The sequence below is a fragment of the Odocoileus virginianus genome, unplaced genomic scaffold (genome assembly GCF_023699985.2).
Source record: "Odocoileus virginianus isolate 20LAN1187 ecotype Illinois unplaced genomic scaffold, Ovbor_1.2 Unplaced_Scaffold_23, whole genome shotgun sequence".
NCBI classification, from domain to species: domain Eukaryota; kingdom Metazoa; phylum Chordata; class Mammalia; order Artiodactyla; family Cervidae; genus Odocoileus; species Odocoileus virginianus.
In genome coordinates this window covers 166,369-189,305 of record NW_027224285.1, presented here as the reverse complement: position 1 = coordinate 189,305, position 22,937 = coordinate 166,369, and the positions used below count along the sequence as shown (strand labels likewise).

Below are 22,937 nucleotides of genomic sequence, written 5' to 3'. Positions count from 1 at the left end.
GAGAGATAGTATATTACATTCTATTAAATTAAATACAAATACATAATTCCTGAGTTACATACAACTTGGGTTACACACATCACGCCCAAATAGATACAGCAATAAAGCACCAAGAATAGGACAGAAGCATTTCGTTATACAACACTACTTTTTATTTGCTGAATACTGTGAGCATTACTGTTCATAACTGATGTTAACCTTTGCAAAATTTATGTAATTATCATTGTTATTAATAGCATTCACATTATTGACTGACCCAAGGCAGCTGAATAACCTCAGGAAAAAATATTGTTTGGCCTTTTTATGGAAGTGGAAGCTCAGTAATAATGGCCATACTCATTCGCATATGCCAGCAAAGTCAGAAGAAAAGTAAGCAATAGGTAGTAAAAGAGCATATACTGGCCACATTACAGAAAGTCTCTGATAGTACTGAAAATAGCATTGATGCATAGGTAGTTAAAAACTTCACAAAAAGTATATTTTGGCTTCTTTTTTGAAGAGGCCATTCAGCAGTAATGGACACAGCCATTTATCAATGGAAATGGGAGAAGGGGTATGTGGCTAGTATTTTAAATTTGCCAAACGTATTTTCATATATACACAGTGATGTACCACTGTAAATATCTGACAACAGATCCTCTGAGAAAACAAAAATCCTAATTTGTAGAGTTTGTCAATTATCATGGTGTAAATACTCCCACTAATGGCACACTACCAACACAATGGCACTGAACGTAGGGCTGGTCACAGATGTATAGTACTACATCATTATATAGTATTCACCATGCTGGTTTAACAATACAGATAACCTAAGTACAAAGATAATAGCAAAACACTGTGAAATATTTAGGAAATGATGAGTGTTGAGTATGTATTACCTTTGTTTTTTTAATATTATTTAACTGTAAATTAGTATTTTAATTTTAAAATAATGACTGTGTTTAACGACTGGCTCATAAAATTCCTGAAAATTTATCAGCAGTGCTTCCAAGTTAGTATAAACTTACTGTAGCACATCACTGTGTATTGGTAAGCATGTATAAATATATTTACATATACATATATACATACCTATTACAACCTAAGACACTGATGGTATCTAGTGGGGGAAATGTTAATACAGACTATAACAGTTAATGAAGGGTTTAGATTTTCTCTTCATAAGCATGTTAGGCTCTAATAAACAAATCAAGAATACCTCAAATTTCTATGATATTAGCATACCCACAAATGGCCTCCAAACATCAAGGACTCTTCACATAAATGTTTAATGCTCTTGTCATTTAACTTCTTTAAACTTCAGATTCCAATGTGAATATGACTGCAAATATCACCCATTATATTAACAATAAAATTTTTGTATCACATCCAGAATATGGCACTACACAACATAAATTCTAGACAAAGTTTTTTTTTCACCATATTATGTCAATGAATTTCCCTTCAATATAAATTTTCTGATGAAAAGTTTTACTTTTTTTGGAAAGCTTTTACATATTCAAAGCATGAATAAGGTTTTATTCTAGTAATAATTATCTGAACTACAACAAAATCTCTAAAGGAATTTGTGATATTCTTTGGGTTCCATTCATCTCATTTTAAAAACCTGTATAACATATTTGAAAGAGTGGATGAAGCCTTCTGAATGTTCAGGATGCTGAAAGAGCTTTCACCCTTGTGTGAATTCTCTGATGTTTAGTGAGTACTGACCTCTGACTAAAGGTTTTCCCACATCCATTACACTCATAGGGTTTCTCCCCTGTGTGAGTCCTCTGATGTTTAGTGAGAGCTGATTTCTCACAGAACGTTTTCCCACATTCATTACATTTGTATGGTTTCTCTCCTGTGTGAGTTCTTTGATGTACAATGAGGTTTGATTTCACACAGAAGGATTTTCCACATTCGTTACATATAAAGGGTTTCTCTCCTGTGTGTGTTCTCTGATGAACAGTTAGGGCTGACCTGTGGCAGAAGGATTTTCCACATGCATTACATTCATAGGGTTTCTCCCCTGTGTGTGTTCTCTGATGTTCGGTGAGGTTTGACTTCACACAGAATGTCTTCCCACACTGCTTACACTCATAGGGTTTTTCTCCTGTATGTGTTCGCTGATGGTTGGTAAGATGTGGTTTCTGACAAAAGGATTTCCCACATTCAGTACATTCATAGGGTTTCTCTCCTGTGTGCGTTCTCTGATGCTGAGTGAGGTTTGACTTCTCCCAGAATGTTTTCCCACATTCACCACACTCAAAGGTTTTTTCTCCTGAGTGAGCTCTTCGAAGTTGGGTGAGATGTGACTTCTTGTTCGAAGTATTTCCGTTTTCATTGTGCTCATAAGGTTTTTCTCCCATGTTTACTATCTGATGTTTAAAGAGAGCTGACTTTTCCCATGTTTTGTGACTGACTTTATATTCATGGGGAATCTTTCTTGTGTAAGTTCCCTGATGGATAACGAAAGTTGAATTGTCACAGAAAATTTGCCCATATTCATTATATTCATAAGGACTGTCTCCCGTAAGAGCTCTCTGATGTCCCAGTCTTAAATCCACATAGAAGGACTTACCACAAATGCTGCATTCACACGGTTCCATTTCAAAATGAGTTCTCTGAGATAAATTGAGCTTCAAACTCTGGATGAATGTTCTTCCACATTCATTATATTTACAATGTGTCTCTCCTATCTGAACTTTCTTATTTGTGAAAAAGGCTGCTTCTCCATGGTTGCCTCTTCCATTTTCATTATACTCAAAAGGCTGGTCAAAAATGGACTGAGTGAGATCCTGTCCATGATTGAGGACATTCTTTTGTTGATTATATTTATAAGATTTCCCTCCAGGAGGAGTTTTGTCATGCCCAATATCAAGGAGCAATTTCTCATATATATTAAACTCATCAGGCTTCTTTCTAGAATAGTTGTTTCTGTTAATAATTAAGCCTGAAATATTTTTCAAACTCAATTCACACGAGTCACATATTTTATATAGAAAATTGCTTGAAGGAATGGAGTCTGTACCGAGATTTAAAGTTTTCCTTACTCTGTCACCACTATCTGTACTTAATATTTTGTTGCTGGTGAAAGCAAGTTGCCAAAAATGTTCATCTTGATTTTCCTGGGTGCTCTCTATTAGGTCATCAACTTTCCAGTCTTCTAGAAATGAGAAAAATAACCACATCTTATGAATCCTAGTACATTTCTAATGGAATTCAACTTTTACACAAATGCCCTATTACACAGTCAGTTCTTTTGCTTTAGGCTCAGTTTTCTGGTGTGAACTAAAATCCAACATATATTTTCTTTACTCTTCTGGTTTGAGTGGAATATAAAAACATGCTTTAGTAAAAACAGGGAAAGGAAACTGGCAATAACATTTAATTCTTTATTAATACAAACTTTAAAACTAGACAGGAAAAGGTGAAATACATTCAAAACACAGGGAACCAGAGAGTGGCTGATTCAGAAATCAGGAAACTCAAGAGAATGGAGTGAGCCCAACAGAGACACTGAACAATGAATATCATTACACTGAAGATTAGTAGACAAGGGCTTTCAGAAGATGAACTGTGTTTGGTGGAAACAAAGCAGTCTACTCCTAACCCCCTCAGACACTGATTACCTGGTGTGATTCCTACTAGGGTACTCGCTTCTACTCTACACATCAACACCAGACTAAAGTTCTGAAAACACCAACTGCCTCAGGTTCAGAAGAATAGTCTGATAGCCCAGGATTCCTTTAATTCACATGAAATAATTATAACAAGACATGGTAAGCAAGGGATGGGGCTTTTATGAGTTATTCATTTATGGAACAGGAAACTCCAAGAACTGGATGAGTTTAACAAGAGAGGTCTTTTGTTTTGTTCATTTGTTTTTAAAGAAAAATAGACTGTTTAAGAAACATATTAGAGGAAGAACTCAGTTTGACAAAGGCAGATCATGCTTTCTTGTCCTTACCTTCCCACAGCTTGATTACTGTGGTAGGATCCTCACTAATGTGCATGTTGCTATTCCTTTTTCCCATTTGACATATGAACATCAAAACAAATTTCTGAAGGTACCTATTTCCTCATGCTCTAAGGGACAATGCTTTAATCCAGACTCTAACTATCAAGCTGTAATTTGCAACAACAGATGTCCAACAGGAAATACAAAACAGAAGATGGACAGACCATCTCTGCAAAAGGACCAGGCTCATTCTGTTTGCTCACAGCTGTTAATGAAGTTGTCCCAATCATCAAGACATATGTTTCTTTACTTCAATCTGCTGCCTTACTTTCCCCCAAAACAATTTTGTTCCTGAACAATACTGATCTTTAAGTCTGCTTTCATATCTACATTTATTGTTTACATCAAGGTTTTCTGCTTTCATATCTAGACTCATCTGTGGCTTTTACTTACAGATGAGACCTATAAGATCATATTTTTCTATTAATATATGGTTCTGAGGCCTTCAACAAACTTTATTGTAAAAATTCTTGGCTATTCTTTACTGTTGATACTCCACGAAACGGGCTTTCCAGGTGGCTCAGACGGTAAAGAATCTGCCTGAAAAGGAGGAGGCCCGGGTTCAACTCCTGAGTCAGGAAGATCCCCTGGAGAAGGGAATGGCTACCCACTCCAGTATTCTTGCCTGGAGAATTCCATGGACAGAGGAGCCTGGTGGGCTACAGTCCATGGGGTCACAAAGAGTCAGACATGACTGAGTGACTAACTAGGTGAAACAATGTTAATCATATGTTAAAAAAAAATCTAAAACAGTCCTGAGCCCATGGCTCCAAAGACTAACTGATAATAGTTATTATCTTGACAAACACAAATTAAAACAAAAACTGAATTCATATTATGAGTTCAAGTTAAAATTCTGTAAATCCATTAAAAAATATTTGTGCGGTTCTAGCTGGATATTTAACAAATTGCTCATTCCCAACAACACACCTTTTATGTAATTATTTACACTTCAGCCTTGGCTCTCCTTGGGACCTAAACATCCTCTAGGAAATGCTACTTTAATTTAAAACAACAAACCACAAAAGTAATAATAAAATAACAAAGCCAACAAACTCTACAACAAACTCCCTATCATTTTCAGTCTCTACCTGCTGCCTTTAGAAGTTACTACCTGTTTAATTCACTGTAAGATAAGATAAAACAAGTCCACTGCTCAATGATACACCCTGTGTCATGACCACAGTCTAGGCAGGTGTTAGCAAAATTCTATTTCCTCTGACTTCACTAAGGAGATAGGACATTTGTGATTCTTAAAAACTGATGTGCATATGAATTATCTTCAACCTGTACTTGAGGATAAAATAAGGGAATGTGCATTTAGTAAAAATACTATAGAATGCTTTCTGAATGGATGAAAAAGAGTGATCTCTTCTAAACTTGGTTCAACAAAGTAATTATTAAAATATCAGAATCAGGAAAAGTATGAAAGGAAAGTATGGATACTTCTAGTTCTGGCCTCAACTATGTACTTTATACTATATATGGTGTGTATGTATATATATGTATATATGTGTGTGTGTTTGTGTGTGTATCTATATATACTGAAAGTGAAAGTCGCTCAGTTGTGTCTGACTCTTTGCAACCTCATGGACTATACAGTCCATGGAATTCTCCAGGTCAGAATACTGGAGTGGGTAGCTGTTTCCTTCTCCAGGGGATCTTCCCAACCAGGGATCGAACCCAGGTCTCCCACATTGCAGTCACATAGATTCTTTACCAGGTGAGCCATAAGTGAAGCCCAAGAATACTGGAGTAATATACATATGAAACCTCCTATTCCATCCCAGATTCTAATAATTATCTTAAGCCTCTCTTTGGGAAAACAAAATCTCAGCAATGATAGAAACCCTAAGCAACAGTCATATCATCAGGTCTGAGTTTTGGAGCTACAGATGCTAGTGGGTTAGGGTTATAAAATATAGACTATTTAAGTTATAGCAAAAAATTGATCACTAACTTAAAATAAGTGAAATGATAATAACACGCATTATAGACATGCAATGTTTAAACACTTTGCATACCCAATTTTAATTCAGTTACTTAAAAGGCAAAGTGAAAATTATAGAAAAAACAGAAAATATTTAAAAGTGAAATTTAAGACATAAGGCAGCATGAAGTTTAAAAAGAGCTCTGAAAAGCAGTAAAAAAGACACAGATACATAAAACTGGGCTAGACTGTGACAGTCACTGAAAGGAGACTTTGATTTCATTTATTAATAAAGATCAACTTTTTTAGGCTAGTAAAAGATAAACTGGATGCTTTAGGTAGAAAAAAACAAACAACTAGGAAGATCAAGTTAGGTATCAGTGACAAGTGAGAAAATAAAGAGATGAAGAAGATGGAAAAGAAAATAACATTAGGAATTTGAAAAAACTAGTAACAGGGGATAACAGGTGCAGGACACTGAACCCATGGTTGCCATTTAAGGTAGTAATGGGTGGCTGAATGTTCCTTATTTGACCCCTGGGAAACCAGGCTCTCTAATTTTCAAGTGACTCAGACTGTTCCCCTCAATCTCCTCTAATGACAAGATTTAGTGGATTTACACACCTTGTAAAAGCAGTACTGCCCCATGACTACCTCTCTCATTTACAAACAACCACTCTCTAGAAAAGGGGTCAGCAAATTCTGACTGCAAGGTCGTGGGCCTAGAACTAAGGATGTTTTTAAGTTTTTAGAGGGAAATATACAGAAAAGGCAGCAGAGAGGAGTGAGGAGGAAGAGAGAGAAGAGAAAGATGTAAGAGGAGGAAGAGCAGCAGCAGCAACTGAGACCATGTGTGGCCCACAAAGCCTAAAGTATTTACTGTATGGTCTTTTACAAAGAAGTTGTGTATGTGTCTCCCAGAGTCTAGCAGTCATCCCAGGCTTCTTGGGTCCAATTGTACTAGCTCTCCTCTCTAATCTCTCCTCCAAATTTTCTCTCCCAGTAAATGGTGCTCTAAGTTATCAGGTACCGGAAGCAAATCACTGGAATTCACGCTCAACTCCTCCTTCTCTCACACTCTATATCCAGCCCAGTAACAAATCCTCTTGGCCTCATGTTCAAGATATATGTACAAATCCACCACTGTTTCAGCATTTCCAACATAGCCCGGGCAACCAGCTTCTCTCCTCTGAGTATACAATGGTGTCCTAACTGGTATTCCTTCCTTGCTTGTGCCTAAGCACCATCCACCCATCACATGGTCACAACAGAGAAGTCAGAGAGATTCTTTTAAACTGTAAATCCAATCGGCTAGCTTAATTTGACTTATATATACTGAAAAAAGTCTGAGGATTTCCCACACCACTCAAAATAAAATTAATATATCTACACTGCTACTTATGACATCATCTCCTACCAGTCTCCCCCATGCCCACTCACCTCCAGCTACCATGACATCCTTATCATTCCTCAGACACTCTAAGAGCACACTAGTCCAACACGTTTAGCACCAGCACGTGATATTCCCTCTGCCTGGAGTATTCAGAATCCACAGACCTCACACTTTAATTTATTAGAGAGTCATATCTACTATGTATCTCATAAAATACATTTTCTTTTGAAGTGAAGTGAAAGTCGCTCAGTCATGTCCAACTCTTTGCAAGCCCATGGACTATACAGTCCATGGAATTCTCCAGGCCAGAATACTGGCACGGGTAGGCATTCCCTTCTACAAGGGATCATCCCAACCCTGGGACTGAACCCAGGTCCCCCACATTGCAGGTGGATTCTTTACCAGATGAGCCACAGGAGAAGCCCATTTTCTCTTGAATTCTGTACCAAATAGCACGTTATCATTCTCTAACCCCCTTTCCACTACTTCAGCTCTTCACAGTACTTACCACCACTCAACACCATGTATGTGTGCATACATGCACATACATGCACATGTACACACATACATGTATGCTTTTTGTCTCTCACTGTAATAAACACTCTGATAATAGGGACATTCTTTTAATTATGTATAAACATAATTGGGTCATATTGAATGCTCACCATGTATTTGTTAAATGAATACAGGGAAGTATTACATGAATCATAGTATCTAACAAAAGATGTCCAAAGGCAATAGATGGAAGGTGGACAATTTTAAAATAATAAAGAAAAATTATCTCAGATGGAGCCAACTGGGTTTGGATTATGGATAGAGGTAGATGACTCTAAAATGTCAAAGAACAAAGGGAAGCATTTATGAGTGAAAGTGACATACAGAAGAATGTGATTAAGGTAACATAAGTATTTGGGCCAACTGTCAATGACTTTCAAAGGTCAGGAGTTGGAACCATACACCAATGGCCTAAGATCTCATTTCCTCTGGCTTCCATCTGCTTGTGAACTCACTAACTCACCTGAGCGGCACTGTTTTGGGAATCTTTCCTCTAGTATCCAAGGCTCTTCTCCTTGCTCAATCTTGAAGACCACTTCAGGCTTAGTAGTGCAATTCCCTGTAAAGAGAGTAACATAGGACTATGGCTGAACAGTCTGGCTTCAGGAACTCTAAAAAAAAATGATGGGCAAGAAAGGTACAGCTTTGGGAGCTATCTAAAAGAGGTGCCTAAATAAACCAATCCCCAAGGAGGTAAGACTACAGCAACCTTTATAGCGGCCAAAAGGGATTAGTCATTTTAGGGCCTTGAATCTCCATCAGAAAATTTCACAGGGAGTTTTTACATTTCGTCAGCTAAGAAATGCACGCTACTGGTAATCATGTGGAAAAAAATTCTTACCTACTGAGACAAGGTGGCTGTAATTTTCTAGGATCACGTCTCTGTATAATATTTTCTGAGCAGGACCCAGCAGGTACCACTCTTCCTGGGTGAAGTCCACACAAACATCTTTGAATGACACTTGCTCCTGTAACAGTACATTCCTTTATTATACGAAATTGTCAGAGCTACACGAGTGGAAAATATTTAAAAGAAGGACTTTGCCAACAAAGGTCCGTCTAGTCAAAGGTATGGTTTTTCTAGTAGTCAGGTATGGATGTGAGAGTTGGATATAAAGAAAGCTGAGTGCTGAAGAATTGATGCTTTTGAATTGTGGTGTTGGAGCAGACGCCTGAGAGTCCCTTGGACTGCAAGGAGATAAAATCAGATAAAATCTGAAAGGATATTAATCCTGAATACTCAGTGCAAGGACTGATGCTGAGGCTGAAGCTCCAATAAATTGGCCACCAGGTGTGAAGAACTGACATTAAAAAAGACCCTGATGCTGGGAAAGATTGAAGGTGGAAGGAGAAGGGAACGACAGAGGATGAGGTGGTTGGATGGCATCATGGACTCAATGGACATGAGTTTGAACAAGCTCCAGGAGTTGGTGATGGACAGGGAAGCCTGGCATGTTGCAGTCCATGGGGTCGCAAAGAGTCGGACATGACTGAGCAACTGAACTGAAATGAATCTCTTTAGTTTACTAAAAAATTTAGGACTGCTTTCTTTAATGCTGGGCTTCCCTGGTGGCTCAGTTGGTAAAGAATCTGTCTGCAATGTGGGAGACCTGGATTCGATCCCTGGGTTGGGAAGATCCCCTGGAGAAGGGAACAGCTACCCACTCCAGTATTCTGGCCTAGAGAATTCCATGGACTGTATAGTCCATGGGCTTGCAAAGAGTCAGACACGATTGAGTGATTTTTGCTTTTTTTTTTTAATGCTATACTATGTAGGATAAAAGTAGTATCTTGTATAAATTGAGTTTCCATGAGAGAGTGGAATGGTCCTAGTTGATACAAATATTATTCTTAATGAGGAGACATACACATTAACATGTATTAAACTGGAAAGTGTAGGAGCTAGCACTATACAAAAAGTAGAATGGGATGACCAAGAAAAAGTTATTTCATATTATCTTTTGTATTATAAAGTTAACTTTCACTAAGGAAATAAAACTTTCAGTTGCTAAAATGAAAAGAAGGATTAAAACTAATATGTTATAGGCCCTAATCAAGCTCACTCATGACTGATTAAAATGACCGGTTCTGTATTCTACCTGCCCGGCAGAGAAAAGGATGAATCCTCTCTACTTGAGATAATTTTTGGAGCCTCTCCTAATATCTGTGTTGTTAGATGCCAGATAATTTTTGGAGCCTCTCCTAATATCTGTGTTGTTAGATGCTCAACATCCAACAGGAAGTTTATGTTATATGATGAGACAAGACCAAAGGAAAAAGACAATAAAAGCATAACCATAATGGTTGTCTGAGGAGGCCTTACAAAAAGCTGAGAAAAGAATAGAAGCAAAAGGCAAAGGAGAAAAGGAAAGATATACCCACTGAATGCAGAGTTCCAAAGAAAAGCAAGGAAAGATAAGAAAGCCTTCCTAAGTGAACAATGCAAAGAAATAAGAGGAAAACAACAGAATGGGAAAGACTAGAGATCTCTTCAAAAAAATTAAGAGAAACCAAGGGAACATTTCATGCAAAGATGGGCACAATAAAGGACAGAAACTGCATGGATCTAACAGAAACAGAAGATATTAAGAAGAGGTGGCAAGAATATACAGAAGAACTATACAAAAAAATATCTTAATGACCCAGATAACTACAATGGTGTGACCACTCACCTAGAGCCAGACATCTTAGAATGTGAAGTCAAGTGGGCCTTAGGAAGCATCACTATGAACAAAGCTAGTGGAGGTGATGGAATTTCAGCTGAGCTATTTTGAATCCTAAAAGATGATGCTGTGAAAGTGCTGCACTCAATATGCCAGCAAATTTGGAAAACTCAGTAGTGGCCACAGGACTGGAAAAGGTCAATTTTCATTCCAATCCCAAAGAAAGGCAATGCCAAAAAATGTTCAAACTACCACACAATTGCACTCATCTCACATGCTAGCAAAGTAATGCTCAAAATTCTCCAAGCCAGGCTTCAACAGTACGTGAACCATGAACTTCCAGAATTAAAGCTGGATTTAGGCTAGGCAGAGGAACCAGAGATCAAATTGCCAACATCTGTTGGATCATAGAGAAAGCAAAGGAATTCCAGAAAAACATCTACTTCTGCTTCATTGACTACACTAAAGCCTTTGACTGTGTGGATCACAACAAACTGAAAAATTCTTAGAGATGAGAATACCAGACCACCTTACCTGCCTCCTGAGAAACCTGTATGCAGGTCAAGAAGCAACAGTTAGAACTGGACATGGAATAATGGACTGGTTCAAAATTGGGAAAGGAGTACATCAAGGCTGTACATTGTCACCCTGCTTATTTAACTTATATGCAGAGTACATCATGAGAAATGCCAGGCTGGATGAAGCACAAGCTGGAATCAAGATTGCCAAGAGAAATATCAATAACCTCAGATATGCAGATGACACCACTCTTATGGCAGAAAGCAAAGAGGAACTAAAGAGCCTCTTGATGAAAGTGAAAGAGGAGAGTGAAAAAGCTAGCTTAAAACTCAACTTTCAAAAAATGAAGATTGTGGCATTCGGTCCCATCACTTTATGACAAATAGACGGAAAAACAATGGAAACAGTGACAGACTTTATTTTCTTGGGCTTCAAAATCACTGTGGATGGTGACTGCAGCCATGAAATTAAAAGACGTTTGCTCCTTGGAAGAAAAGCTATGACAAACCTAGACAGCATGTTAAAAAGCAGACATATTACTTAGCCTACAAAAGGTCTGTATAGTTAAAGCTGTGGTTTTTTCCAGTAGTCATACATGGATGTGAGAGTTGGACCATGAAGAAGGATAAGCATAGAAAAACTGATTCTTTCAAATTGTGGTTTTGGAGAAGATTCTTGAGAGTCCCCTGGACTGCAAGGAGATCAAACCAGTCAATCCTAAAGGAAATCAACCCTGAACATTCACTGGAAGACTGATGCTGAAGCTGAAGCTCCAATACTTTGGCCATCTGATGCAAAGAGCTGACTCATTAGAAAAGACCCTGATGCTGGGAAGATTGAAGGGAGGAGGAGAAGGGGACAACAGAAGATGAGATGGTTAGATGGCATCACAGACTCAATGGACATGAGTTTGAGCAAGCTCTGGAGATGGTGAAGGACAAGGAAGCCTGGCATGCTGCAGTCCATGGGGTCACAAAGAGTCAGACATGACTGAGTGACTGAATAACAACAACATAGGAGACTCAGATATTTAACACAAAAGAACTTCAGAATAAATTATAATTAACATAAAAGAGGAAAATACGAACCAAATAAATGAAAGGATGGGAGAAGTCAACAGATACATGGTATGTGTGTTGTAGATAAAGAATTAATACAGCAGGCCTGAGATTGCTATCTTCTGAAAGACCTGCTGCTACAAGGGTGTCTCATGGCTGGTATCTGGGAATTTGGAGTTCATGATGGTTCTTACCAGTCCTTGGTAAGAATGGCTCACAGAGCCTGAACTGTTTGTGTGAACTATATGGTTTTTGCTGCTCATGTACATTCCTTCTGGAGTCTGCAAAGAATACCTGCATTGACTAACCCCTGATAAACATTTTGAACACTGAGTGTCTAATCAGCTTCCCTGGCAAACATTTCACATTTGTCATCACATCGCATTGCTATAGGACTTAAGCCTGTCCTGGGAAAAGTCTTAGGAGCTTATGCCTGGTGTCCTCTGGACTAAACCCCAAATATCCTTTCCCTTTGCTGACTATGCCTTTTATCCTTTCACTTTAATAAGTCACAGCCCTAAGTACAACTGCATGCTGAGTCATCCCAGAAAATCACTGTACCTAGTGATAGTCTTGGGGACCTCTGATAAATGTGCATACAAACATGTACATGTACATACATGCATTCATAAAATGGGCATTCCAAAGTTGAAAATTATAATATCTGAAATTAAGAACTCATTAGATGGCTTCCTATACATCCAACAAAAGTATCAAAATACATACAGTAAAAAGTGACAGAACTGAAAGGAGAAACAGACAAATCTATAACCACAGCTAGAGACTTCAATACCCCTCCAAGTGTCCTGAGAAATCAAGCAGGCAGAAAAGCAGTAAGTATATAGACCACCTGAACAGTACTGTCAATCAACATGATCTGAAATTTCTAGAATATTCCATCCAAAAAAATAAACCATACATTCTATCATTCTACTCTACTTCTTATGGAACATTCACCTAGATAGGTTATAGTCTAGGCCACAAAACACACCATAACAAATTTAAAACAATAGCTATAAAAAATATATTCTCAGACCACAATGGAATTAAAGAGAAATCAAAAAGCAAAAGACAGCTGAAAAATCCCCCAAATACTTGAAAATTAAATAGCATATAGGTCAAAAAAGAAGTCTCAAATTTTAAACTACTTTAAATGAAATGGAATAAAAATGAAAATATCATGTATCAAAATTTGTGGCATGCAGTGAAATCAGTACACAGAGGGAAATTTATAGCATCAAATGTATATATTAAAAAAGATTTTAAATCAATATCTAACCCTCTTAGTAAACTGGAGAAAAAAAAAAGGCAAACTGAGCCCAAAGCAAGCAAAATAAAGGAATTTTTATTAAAATAAATCAGTTGTGAAAGAAAATAGAAAAAGTCAATGAAACCGAAAGTTGCTTCTTTGAAAAGATCAATAAAATTTTAAAAAGCCTCCAATCTAACCAAGAAAAAAAGAAGCAAATTGTGAATCTCAGAAATGAAAGATAGATTGACACTACTAATACTAATGACATTAAAAAATAGGAGAAAAAATTAATAAATAAAAAATAATAAGAGAATGCTACAAACAATTCTGTCCCTGAAAAACTGGGAACATAGATGAAATTGACAAATTCCTTAAAAGACACAGCTATGAAATTCACACAAAGGAGATATAGATAACGTGAACAGATTCATTTCTGCTAAAAAAATATAAATCAATAATTAAAATACTTCCGAAATAGAAAGCACCAACCCAGACAATGTCACTAGTGAATTCTAATAAACATTTAAGGAAAAACTAATGCAATTCTCCATAATCTCCTCCAGGAAATAACACTTCCAAATTCATTATATGAGGCCAACATCTCAGACAAGACTATTATGAGAAAAATAATAACATACATGCAAAAATCCTCAAACATGGGCAAATCAAATCGGACAATGTATAAAAAGAAATATAAACACAGCCAAGTGGAATTTATTGCCGGTATGAAAGGTTGGGTCAACATTAAGAAAACAACAATAACAACAACACAATCCAACATATCAGAAAGTCAAAGAAGCAAAATGACTCAATAATAGCAACTAATGAAGAAAAAACAGTCATTCATGATAAAGAAAAAAAAAAAAAACCCTCTCAGTAAACTAGAAATACAGGGGAAGTTTCCCAACTTGATGAAGAAGAGAACGTCATACTGAAAGGTTGTTGCTGAACCACGAAAGACACCGGGATTCTTGGCCTCTGGAGAAGAATTCAATCTGGGGCCAGAGACGAGGCTTGATTGCTCAGAGCTTTTGTGTAATAAAGTTTTATTAAAGTATAAAAGAGATAGAGAAAGCTTCTGACATAGACATCAGAAGGGGGCAGAAAGAATACCTGCCTGCTAGTCTTTAGCTGGATGTTATATAGTTACTAGCAGTCTGTTAATGAAAGAAAGGAATGTCTCAAAACTCAGAGAATGGCACCAGGCCACTCACCCACAAGATGCATTTTGAGATAATCTTGGCACCAGGGAGGTCATGGGGCCATAAAAGATTTGACTTGAATCTTGTATAAAGGCAGATTACCATACAAATAGTTTCATTTACATGGATTAGGAGAACAATGTATGAGGATAACACACTGGTTTGTCAAGTCAGTTCTAAGCCTTTAGGCCAACCAACATGAACACAGAGTCTGGGGTAAATGTATAGTACGTTAACATAGCTTAAGACAAACATTTCCATAAGAAAAATGTATTGGTTAGCTCAAAATTTGAGAAAAGTTAAGTTCAGGTGGAACCAGGTGTCATTATGGCAACACAGTATTTTAAGAGAAACCTCTTTTTAAATTTGTATAGAGAAGGGGAAAAAATCACTACCTTATTTTCTTCTGCTGTTAAGAGAGAGATTTTTTTAAAAAAGTCTGATACTTGCAGCCTATTTCCTCCTTTTGGAGACCCCTGACCTTCCTGCCTGTTACCCTCTCAATACTTAATGTTAGGAGATGACACTTTTCCCTGAAGTGCAGGAAAAGAGCAAGGATGCCCTATTTCAAGACTATTATTCAAGTCCTAGCTAGTACAAAAAGACCAAAAACAAAACAAACAGAAAAACCTGAAATAAAAGGTAGATGATTAGGAAGAAAAAAGAAAACTGTCTTTATCTGAAGTCAACACGATTGTCTATGTAGAAAATCCCAAAGACTCTGCAAAAAGGAAAAGAATAAAATTAAAAGACACTTGCTCCTTGGAAGAAAAGCGATAACAAACCTAGACAGCATATTAAAAAACAGACATTATTTAGTCTACAAAGGTCCATATAGTCGAAGTTGTGGTTCTTCCAGTAGCCGTGTATGGATGTGAGAGTTGGACAATAAAAAAGGCTGAGCTCTGAAGAATTGATGCCTTCAAACTGTGGTGCTGGAGAAGACTCTTGAGAGTCCCTTGGACTGCAAGATCAAACCAGTCAATCCTAAGGGAAATCAACCCTGAATATTCATTGGAAGGATTGATGCTAAAGCTGAAGCTCCAATACTTTCACCACCTGATGCAAAGAACTGACTCACTGGAAAAGATCCTGATGCTGGGGAAGATTGAAGGCAGGAGGAGAAGGGGATGACAGAGGATGAGATGGTTGGATGGCATCACAGACTCAGTGGACATGAGTTTAAGCAAGCTCTGGGAGATGGTGCTGCAGCCCATGGGGTCGCAAAGAGTTGGGCACTTTGAATGACCAAACAACAACAATAAATAACCAAGACAGTGTGTTATTGGTGAAAGAGGCCCATTTCATTTCTAAGAAAATGAAAAGACAAGCCATAGACTGGGAGAAAATATTTTCAACGTACATATCTAATAAAGAAGTTGCATTTAAAACATACAAAAGAATTCTGAAAACTTAATAGTAAGAAAATAAATTGCCTAATTGAAAATGGACAAAAAATGTGAACAGGTCATGTAAAGACATACAGATAGTTCATAAATTTATGAACAAATGCTCAATATCACTTGTCATTGTTGTTGTTTAGTCACTAAGTTGTGTCTAACTCTTTGTGACCCCATAGACTGTAGCCCATCAGCCTCCTTTGTCCAGGGGATTTCCCAGCAAGAATACTGCAGTGAATTGCCATTTCCTTCTCCAGGGGATCTTCCTGACCCAGGGATCAAACCCACATCTGCTGCATTGGCAGGCGGATTCTTTATCACTGAGTCACCAGGGAAGCCCATTATGTGTATTAGGGAAATGTGAATTAAAACAAAAGTGAGATACCATAACACATTTATTAGAACCATTAAATCTAAAACAATGACAATGTCAATTTCAGGTCCAGATGCAGAACAAGAGGAATTCTCATTCATAGTTAGAAATATAAAATGATGCAGCACTTTTGTAAAATAATTGGGTAGTTTCAACCTCATACAAAGCTGAAGTCTTAACATATGATCAAGTATTTTTAATTTCACACTCTAGTTATTTGAAAACATGTTATCTATGTAAAAACCTACATATGTTTCTAGCAGCTTAATGCATAATGACCAAAAACCGGAAGGAACCAAGAGTCCATAGGTTAGTAACTTTGAAATAACTTATATATGTATGCTGGAATTGAACAATTAAGTAAATGAAATGAGGAAGGTGGAGGCCCGACTGCTGGAGTGGGAGTTACAGACAAGCAAGCGGACAGAGTCAGAATGTTTCAGGTGGTAATGATTACAGCAGGAGACATGAGTGTGCACTAACAACTTAGCTTAATATAAGCACAGATGGTTCATATTGAAATATTCAGATATGTGTTAGTATATATATATTTTCTTTACAGTCAGCTGACATGATCTATAAGGAATTACAAACCAGTAGCATACTGAGCCCCCCATCTTGGTTTCTAATACCATGCTCCAATAAAAGGAAGCAGAGCTCTTTAGGGGAAATGGCTTAATCTAGGGCAGGAAATATGGGCCTGGAATATCTTCTATCACCAGAAAGTACAGAAGTACTCAAACAAAAACACAACAATGGGATTTGTTGAAAGTGCTCTATTTAATAACCAAGCTGGAACAAACAATTTGAGCAACAAAGTAATAAGGTAGTACTGGACTATAATAAGTAAAAAAAAATAACTAGCCATGAGTTCATATTGATAATAAACACTGACTGAGTTAATAAATAGAAAAATCTGTGCAGAATGCCTAATAATTTATGTGAATACTCCACTGAGAAGGAGGGGTGGTATAACCCCCCACTTCCTTCCAAACAGTATATTATGAAAACAAAGGGAAAAAAGAGTAACTTTACCTTGGAGAAAGTTAATACCGCACAGCTTCAGGCTGGTGATCAACAGCGGTACATCATTTGTTGAAAAGTGAAAAGTCATGTGAGAGAATTTACCCCTGATAAGACATGACCAAATGACATTTTACCTCTGTGGTCTTTCTCCAAGAAAACAATTACCCCAATATAATCACAGGAAAAATAGTAAGACAATTCCCATGTGAAGGACATTCTACAAAACACCTGATTTATACTCCTCAAAACTGACAAGGTCATCAAAAACAAGGGAAATTTGAGGAACTGTCACAGCCAAGGGGAGCCTAAGGAAACATGATGACTAAGTGAAATGTGGTATCCTGAAGCAGACACCTGCATGGGGAGGGGAGGGAAACCAGGAACACTTATCAAAAGACAAATGATATACAAGAAAATAATATTCTGTAACTCATATGAAAGACAAGCATTAGTATCACTAACATGCAAAGAGCTAACCAGACATTGAAAAAAAGAAAAAAAAGCCAGAAACCTAAGAGCAAAATGGGTAAAAGATATGAACGGATCACAGAAACATAAAAACAAGGCATCTTTTAGATATGTGAAAAAAATCTTCAACCCCACTCAGCGTTAGGATAATTACAGATGTAAACTACATAAAATACTAATTTTTACCTATCAGATATCAAAATCCAAAAGTGAACCACATTATTTCTATGGGAGAAGCTGTGGAGAAAAAGCACTCGTGCAATGCCAATGTAAATACAAAGTATCTATAATCCCACCAAACAGATAAAGTTTATCAATTGTAGTCAACCCTTTGGGAATTTATATATTCCAAAATATCATTTCTGGGGATTTACCTGACAGAATAAATCTCATTTCTAGGAATGTATATGATAGAATAAACCTAATATACAAAGTTATTCATTAAAACATAGTTTGTAGTAGCAAAAGGTTGGAATAGTTAATTACTAGTTTAATAAACTATGGAACATTCAGAATTGAATTTCTATGTGATTATAACAAAGAAAGAAGTAATCCATGTTCTGTTACAGAAAGAGTCCCTGGGACAAGCTGAAAAAAGAACTGAAAAAAGCAACCAAAAAAAAAGAAAGAAAGAATGGGAAACTGTTTAGACTCACTACTTAGTGTGGTTCTCTGAGCAGCAGAATCAGCTCCATCTAATTAGAAATGCACGTTCCAAGGCCCCACCCAGATCTACTGAATTAAAATCTGCATTTTAAGACACTGCCAGGTATGTACAGGTGTATCTAAACTTAAAAAGCCCTAATTATAATAGATTCCCTTTTAAATAAAAGATGAGGGCACAAACTTTCTTTCAACTGAATAAAGAAACACTGGAAGGACAAACAAAAAACCAGAAATAATGTATACCTATAGCTGAGTGACAATACACTGCAGTTCATCTGGGACTGTCCCAATATATGCCAGTTGTTCCAGCATAATTGTTAATAAAACCTCTCTCACTCTCAGTGAAAGTGACACAGTTTAGATGAGAAATAAATGTCACCCTACCTGGAGGAAGCCTAAGGTACAGAGAGGAAGGGATGTAAATTTTTACTTTCTCTGTATCACTTAAATTTTTTAAAAACCATGTTAAAAAAAACAAACAAACAAAAAAAAAAAAACAAAAAAACATGTTAATATACTAACAATTTTAAAGTATTTTAATTTTTAAAGACAAAAGTTGTTAGGAAAAATAGGTATCTGAGAAGGGCAGTTGTCTAAGAACAGAGAAACAATGGATAAGCAATAAACCCAGGGATAAGCAATGTTGGGGCAAAAGGCAAAGGCAATTTCATGAGGCACAGAAGTTAGGAAAAGGAGAACTAGGAGCATAGCATCATAGACAACAATAGAGGAGACTTTCAAAACAGACTACGCATAATAGTATCAAATGCTGCAAGAGGGTCCAGTAAGACTAAGACAAAGACAAAAACTGGATTTAACTACAATTTGGTAGCTTCTTCCAGAAATGATTCAGGTGGAGAAGTATTGAAGGAACAAGACTGCATGTATTAGATTGAAATTTAATGGAAATGCAGAAACAAAAGCGAGGACTATCTGCTACTGAAGCTAGAAACACAAATGAGCTGACACACAGTTTAATAAACCTTTAAAAACTTTAGAAAACTCATTTTAGATAAAGTGGGAATAAAAAAAAAACTCACCTGGGATTTGTTCATTTTTCACTTAGTGGAGGAGGGAGAGCTGAGGGAGAAAGAAGGACGTAAGAACTTGGCTTGTTCTGTAGTTTCTGGATTCACCAGCCTACACAGCTCCACACACAAGACACTTACTTACCTGCTCATGTGTGGCTCCCATTTATGTTGACATTAGACCTTATACTTTTCACTGAGTGACTGTAAACATTTGCTTCTTACTGATTTATTCCTGGGTTTCCCTGGTGGCTCAGTCCGTAAAGAATGCTGGAGACCTGGGTTCGATCCCTGGGTTGGGAAGATTTATTACCAATTTAGGTTTTGTGACACAGAAAAATTAAAAACATGAGAGGATGCTTAACACAGAACAGTAAACTAAAATGATACACTAGGGAGTTGTCAAACTGAGGTTCTTACTATTGTTGCTTAGTCACTGAGTCCTATCTGACTCTCATCTGCTGACACCATTAATCCTATGAGATCGGATAATCAAAGAAACCTCTCAAAAAAGAGATGGGAGTGTTTAAGGCAAGATTTATTTTTTTTTTAAAGTTTGTTCTAAGCTGCTTACAATTTTCAAAACGATCTTTTAATAAAAAGCTAACTCTGACCTAACAAAATGACAAAATGGGCTGTGGCCCAGGAATCTGCAGACCTGACTTTAAATTGTGATTCTGTCACTAACAAGCTGCATGATCTGAGCCAGTCATCTTCTCGGGCTCATTTCTTTTTGCATCTTTCAGCAAGAAACTGATAACCCAAAAAGGACCTGTCTGCACTACCATTCTGTATGTCTAAGGCAACCGGGAGCAGGAACCTCAGCATTTCTCTAGATGCCATCAACAACGAAACACTGCTTGAGGGCAGCTAACCTCAGCGAAGAGTGAATTAGGAGAATTAGGAAAGGAAGAGGTGTTAGGGACGGATAATGACAGAATTTTAACTATGGCTGGTGAGCCTCTCAACCCCAACCATGGCTTCACAAATCTCTAAAGAGGTGACATTTCCTGTGTAGCCTGTGTGCCCACCCCGCTCATCTCCAGCTCACCTCTCTCTTCTTAAATTTGTCCCAGACTTTCCACCATCACACAGCCTTCGATGGCTTCAGGACACCGTGTCATGATTATATACAACAAATAACAAATGAAGATAAAGCAAATAAAAACTTAGGATCTGAGTAATGTTAACAGAGCCAAGAAAAGGCTTTGGTGGCTAGGTGATCCAGCCCCTCTCAATCCATTTCACAAACGGCTTAACTGAGGGGTCCAAGCTCCAGGTGCCTACACAGAACACAACAGCAGCTGACAAAACGTGGGCGCTCAAAACAACCCAAAGAGGCAAGCACCCTAGAGGTCTGCATTTTACAGATAAGAAAACCAAGTCTCTAGGCGGCAATTTGGTCCAGGAAATTCATATATTTCTGGGCCCTGCGGGAGACAATGGTCTTCTCCTACAGCCTCCCGGCTCCCCGTAAGCCCGGCGCAGGAGAGACGCAGACGTCACTACGTGAAGCGCGCAAAAACAAGTCGCACAGGCGCAATCGCTCTTCCCCGCACCTCCTACCCGCCCCCCACCCCCGTGGGCCCAGCGCACACTTCACGCACGCGCACTCCCCACCCGCGGCCACAGGACAGCGCCTCCCGCTCCGCTGAGGGGCGGAACACCTGCAGACCGAGTGAGCCTGAGAGGCCGCGTTCTCACCCGGAACTCTGGCCCCTTAAGGCAGAAGCGCCCTCGCCTGCCGTCCCTTCAGTTCTGCAGATGCTGTAGACTCCCGCGGTCGCGCAGTGTTCGCGGGGCTCCAACCCACCACCCGACACCGCTGCCTCGGCCGGTTCTCCCAGCCGCGCGGAGCCCGCTCGGCCCTTGCCCCCACCCTCCGGGGCTCACCCGCAGCTCCCTCGCCCGTGGACCTGGAGGCCAGGGATTGTTTCCCACGAGGGGCTGGAGGCCGCGGAAGGACGAGCCAGGAGGAGAAGGCGGGGATGCACATGCGCAGAGGGCGGGAGCGGCGCGGCGCGGCGCGGTGCGGTAGCAGCGAGCTGGATCTTAGCTCCTGGTAGTTTGTGTTGGAAAAGTGCCTGTACCTTTAGAAGCATGCCTCACTCGAAAATTTTAAAAGTAAGCTAATAGTAGTGCAGTACTTAACTAACGGTTTTTTATGAAGATTTGGGATGTTTGTCTTGTAAAAGCACTTAGGATGAGTTCCGGCACAGAAATTGTTCAGTATGTTTCTTAAGATTATCTTTCAAACTATACACCATGCCCACTCTAGAAATCAGCTGGAGAGTTTCTGCCTTGTTGACTGAACTGAGAGGTTACTATCTGTTATACTCATTCCTGCTACCTGAACCTTGGATTCTGTCCGTGTCCCATAGATGTACGTCAAAGCAGTGTACATTTTTGACTAGACACATCAAGAAAAGTGGTACACTAATTTTATTTATGAATGTGAACAGATGTTATTTTAGTTTTGGTAAACTTATTTTCTAGCAGTTTAGACAGCAAATTTATGTAAACTAAAATAACTGTGAGCAGCATAGTCGCTCTCTGGAATGAGGGAAAAAGCGATCTAGCAGTTCAGTATTAATAAAAATTGTTAATATATGCGAAACTGTTCATATTCAAACTTAAGGAAGAAAGCACTTTCTCATCTCTCCAACTATGTTTTCCCTGGAACCAAATGTATATTATTTTATGTGGGCATTCTCATGACATTTTTAACGCAGTATAATCATAAGAGCCTGTTAGTTGATGATGAACTTTTCATAAAAGAATATGTAGTTAACTCTTTCTGGTCAACGTTATTTAAAATTTTTTAATAACTAAGTTGCTCTGATTGGTCCCATATACTCTTCACCCAGTTTCCCTTAATTGCTTACATTTTGCAAAACCGTGGTGCATATAGCAAAACTAAGGAAGTGATAGGGGTACAATTCTAATGAAACTACAGAGTTTATTCGTTTTTCCATTAATGCCCTTTTACTGAGCTAGGATTCAATCCAGGATACCACAGTACATTTAGTCATCACATCTGTTTGTTCTCATCCAATCTATAATAGTTTCTGGTCTTTCTTTGTCTTTTATTACCTTCAGATATGTGAAGAATAGTGATCACATATTTTGAAGAGTGTCCCTGAATTTAAGTTTGTCTGATATTTTCTCCTGATTGGACTAAGGTTTTAAATTTTTAGAAATATCACAGAAAGGATGTGTCTTTTATATATATGAGGGGACACATGATTATCAACATAACTTATATTAGCCTTGGTTACTTCGTTAAGGTCAAGTCTGACAAGTTTCTCCAGTATCTTTAGGATTTTTCAGTTTCCAATCTATGCTTAGAAGTCCAGTGTAGACACTGGTTATGAAGTCCAGTGCACTCAGCGGGGGGCAGA

General features: G+C 38.1%; 1 protein-coding gene across 1 annotated transcript; it reads right to left on the bottom strand.

Annotated features, from left to right (window-relative positions):
- On the bottom strand, nt 1-21,661 carry ZNF248 (zinc finger protein 248). Its single transcript, XM_020903240.2, has 6 exons — nt 21,430-21,661; nt 19,682-19,827; nt 19,549-19,588; nt 8,723-8,849; nt 8,345-8,440; nt 1-3,148 (listed from the first exon to the last, which is right to left on the bottom strand). Exons 3-6 carry the CDS (start codon nt 19,561-19,563, stop codon nt 1,650-1,652), a joined length of 1,737 nt encoding a protein of 578 aa, XP_020758899.2. The 5' UTR covers nt 19,564-19,588; nt 19,682-19,827; nt 21,430-21,661; the 3' UTR covers nt 1-1,649.
- Nucleotides 21,662-22,937: the final 1,276 nt, after the last annotated feature.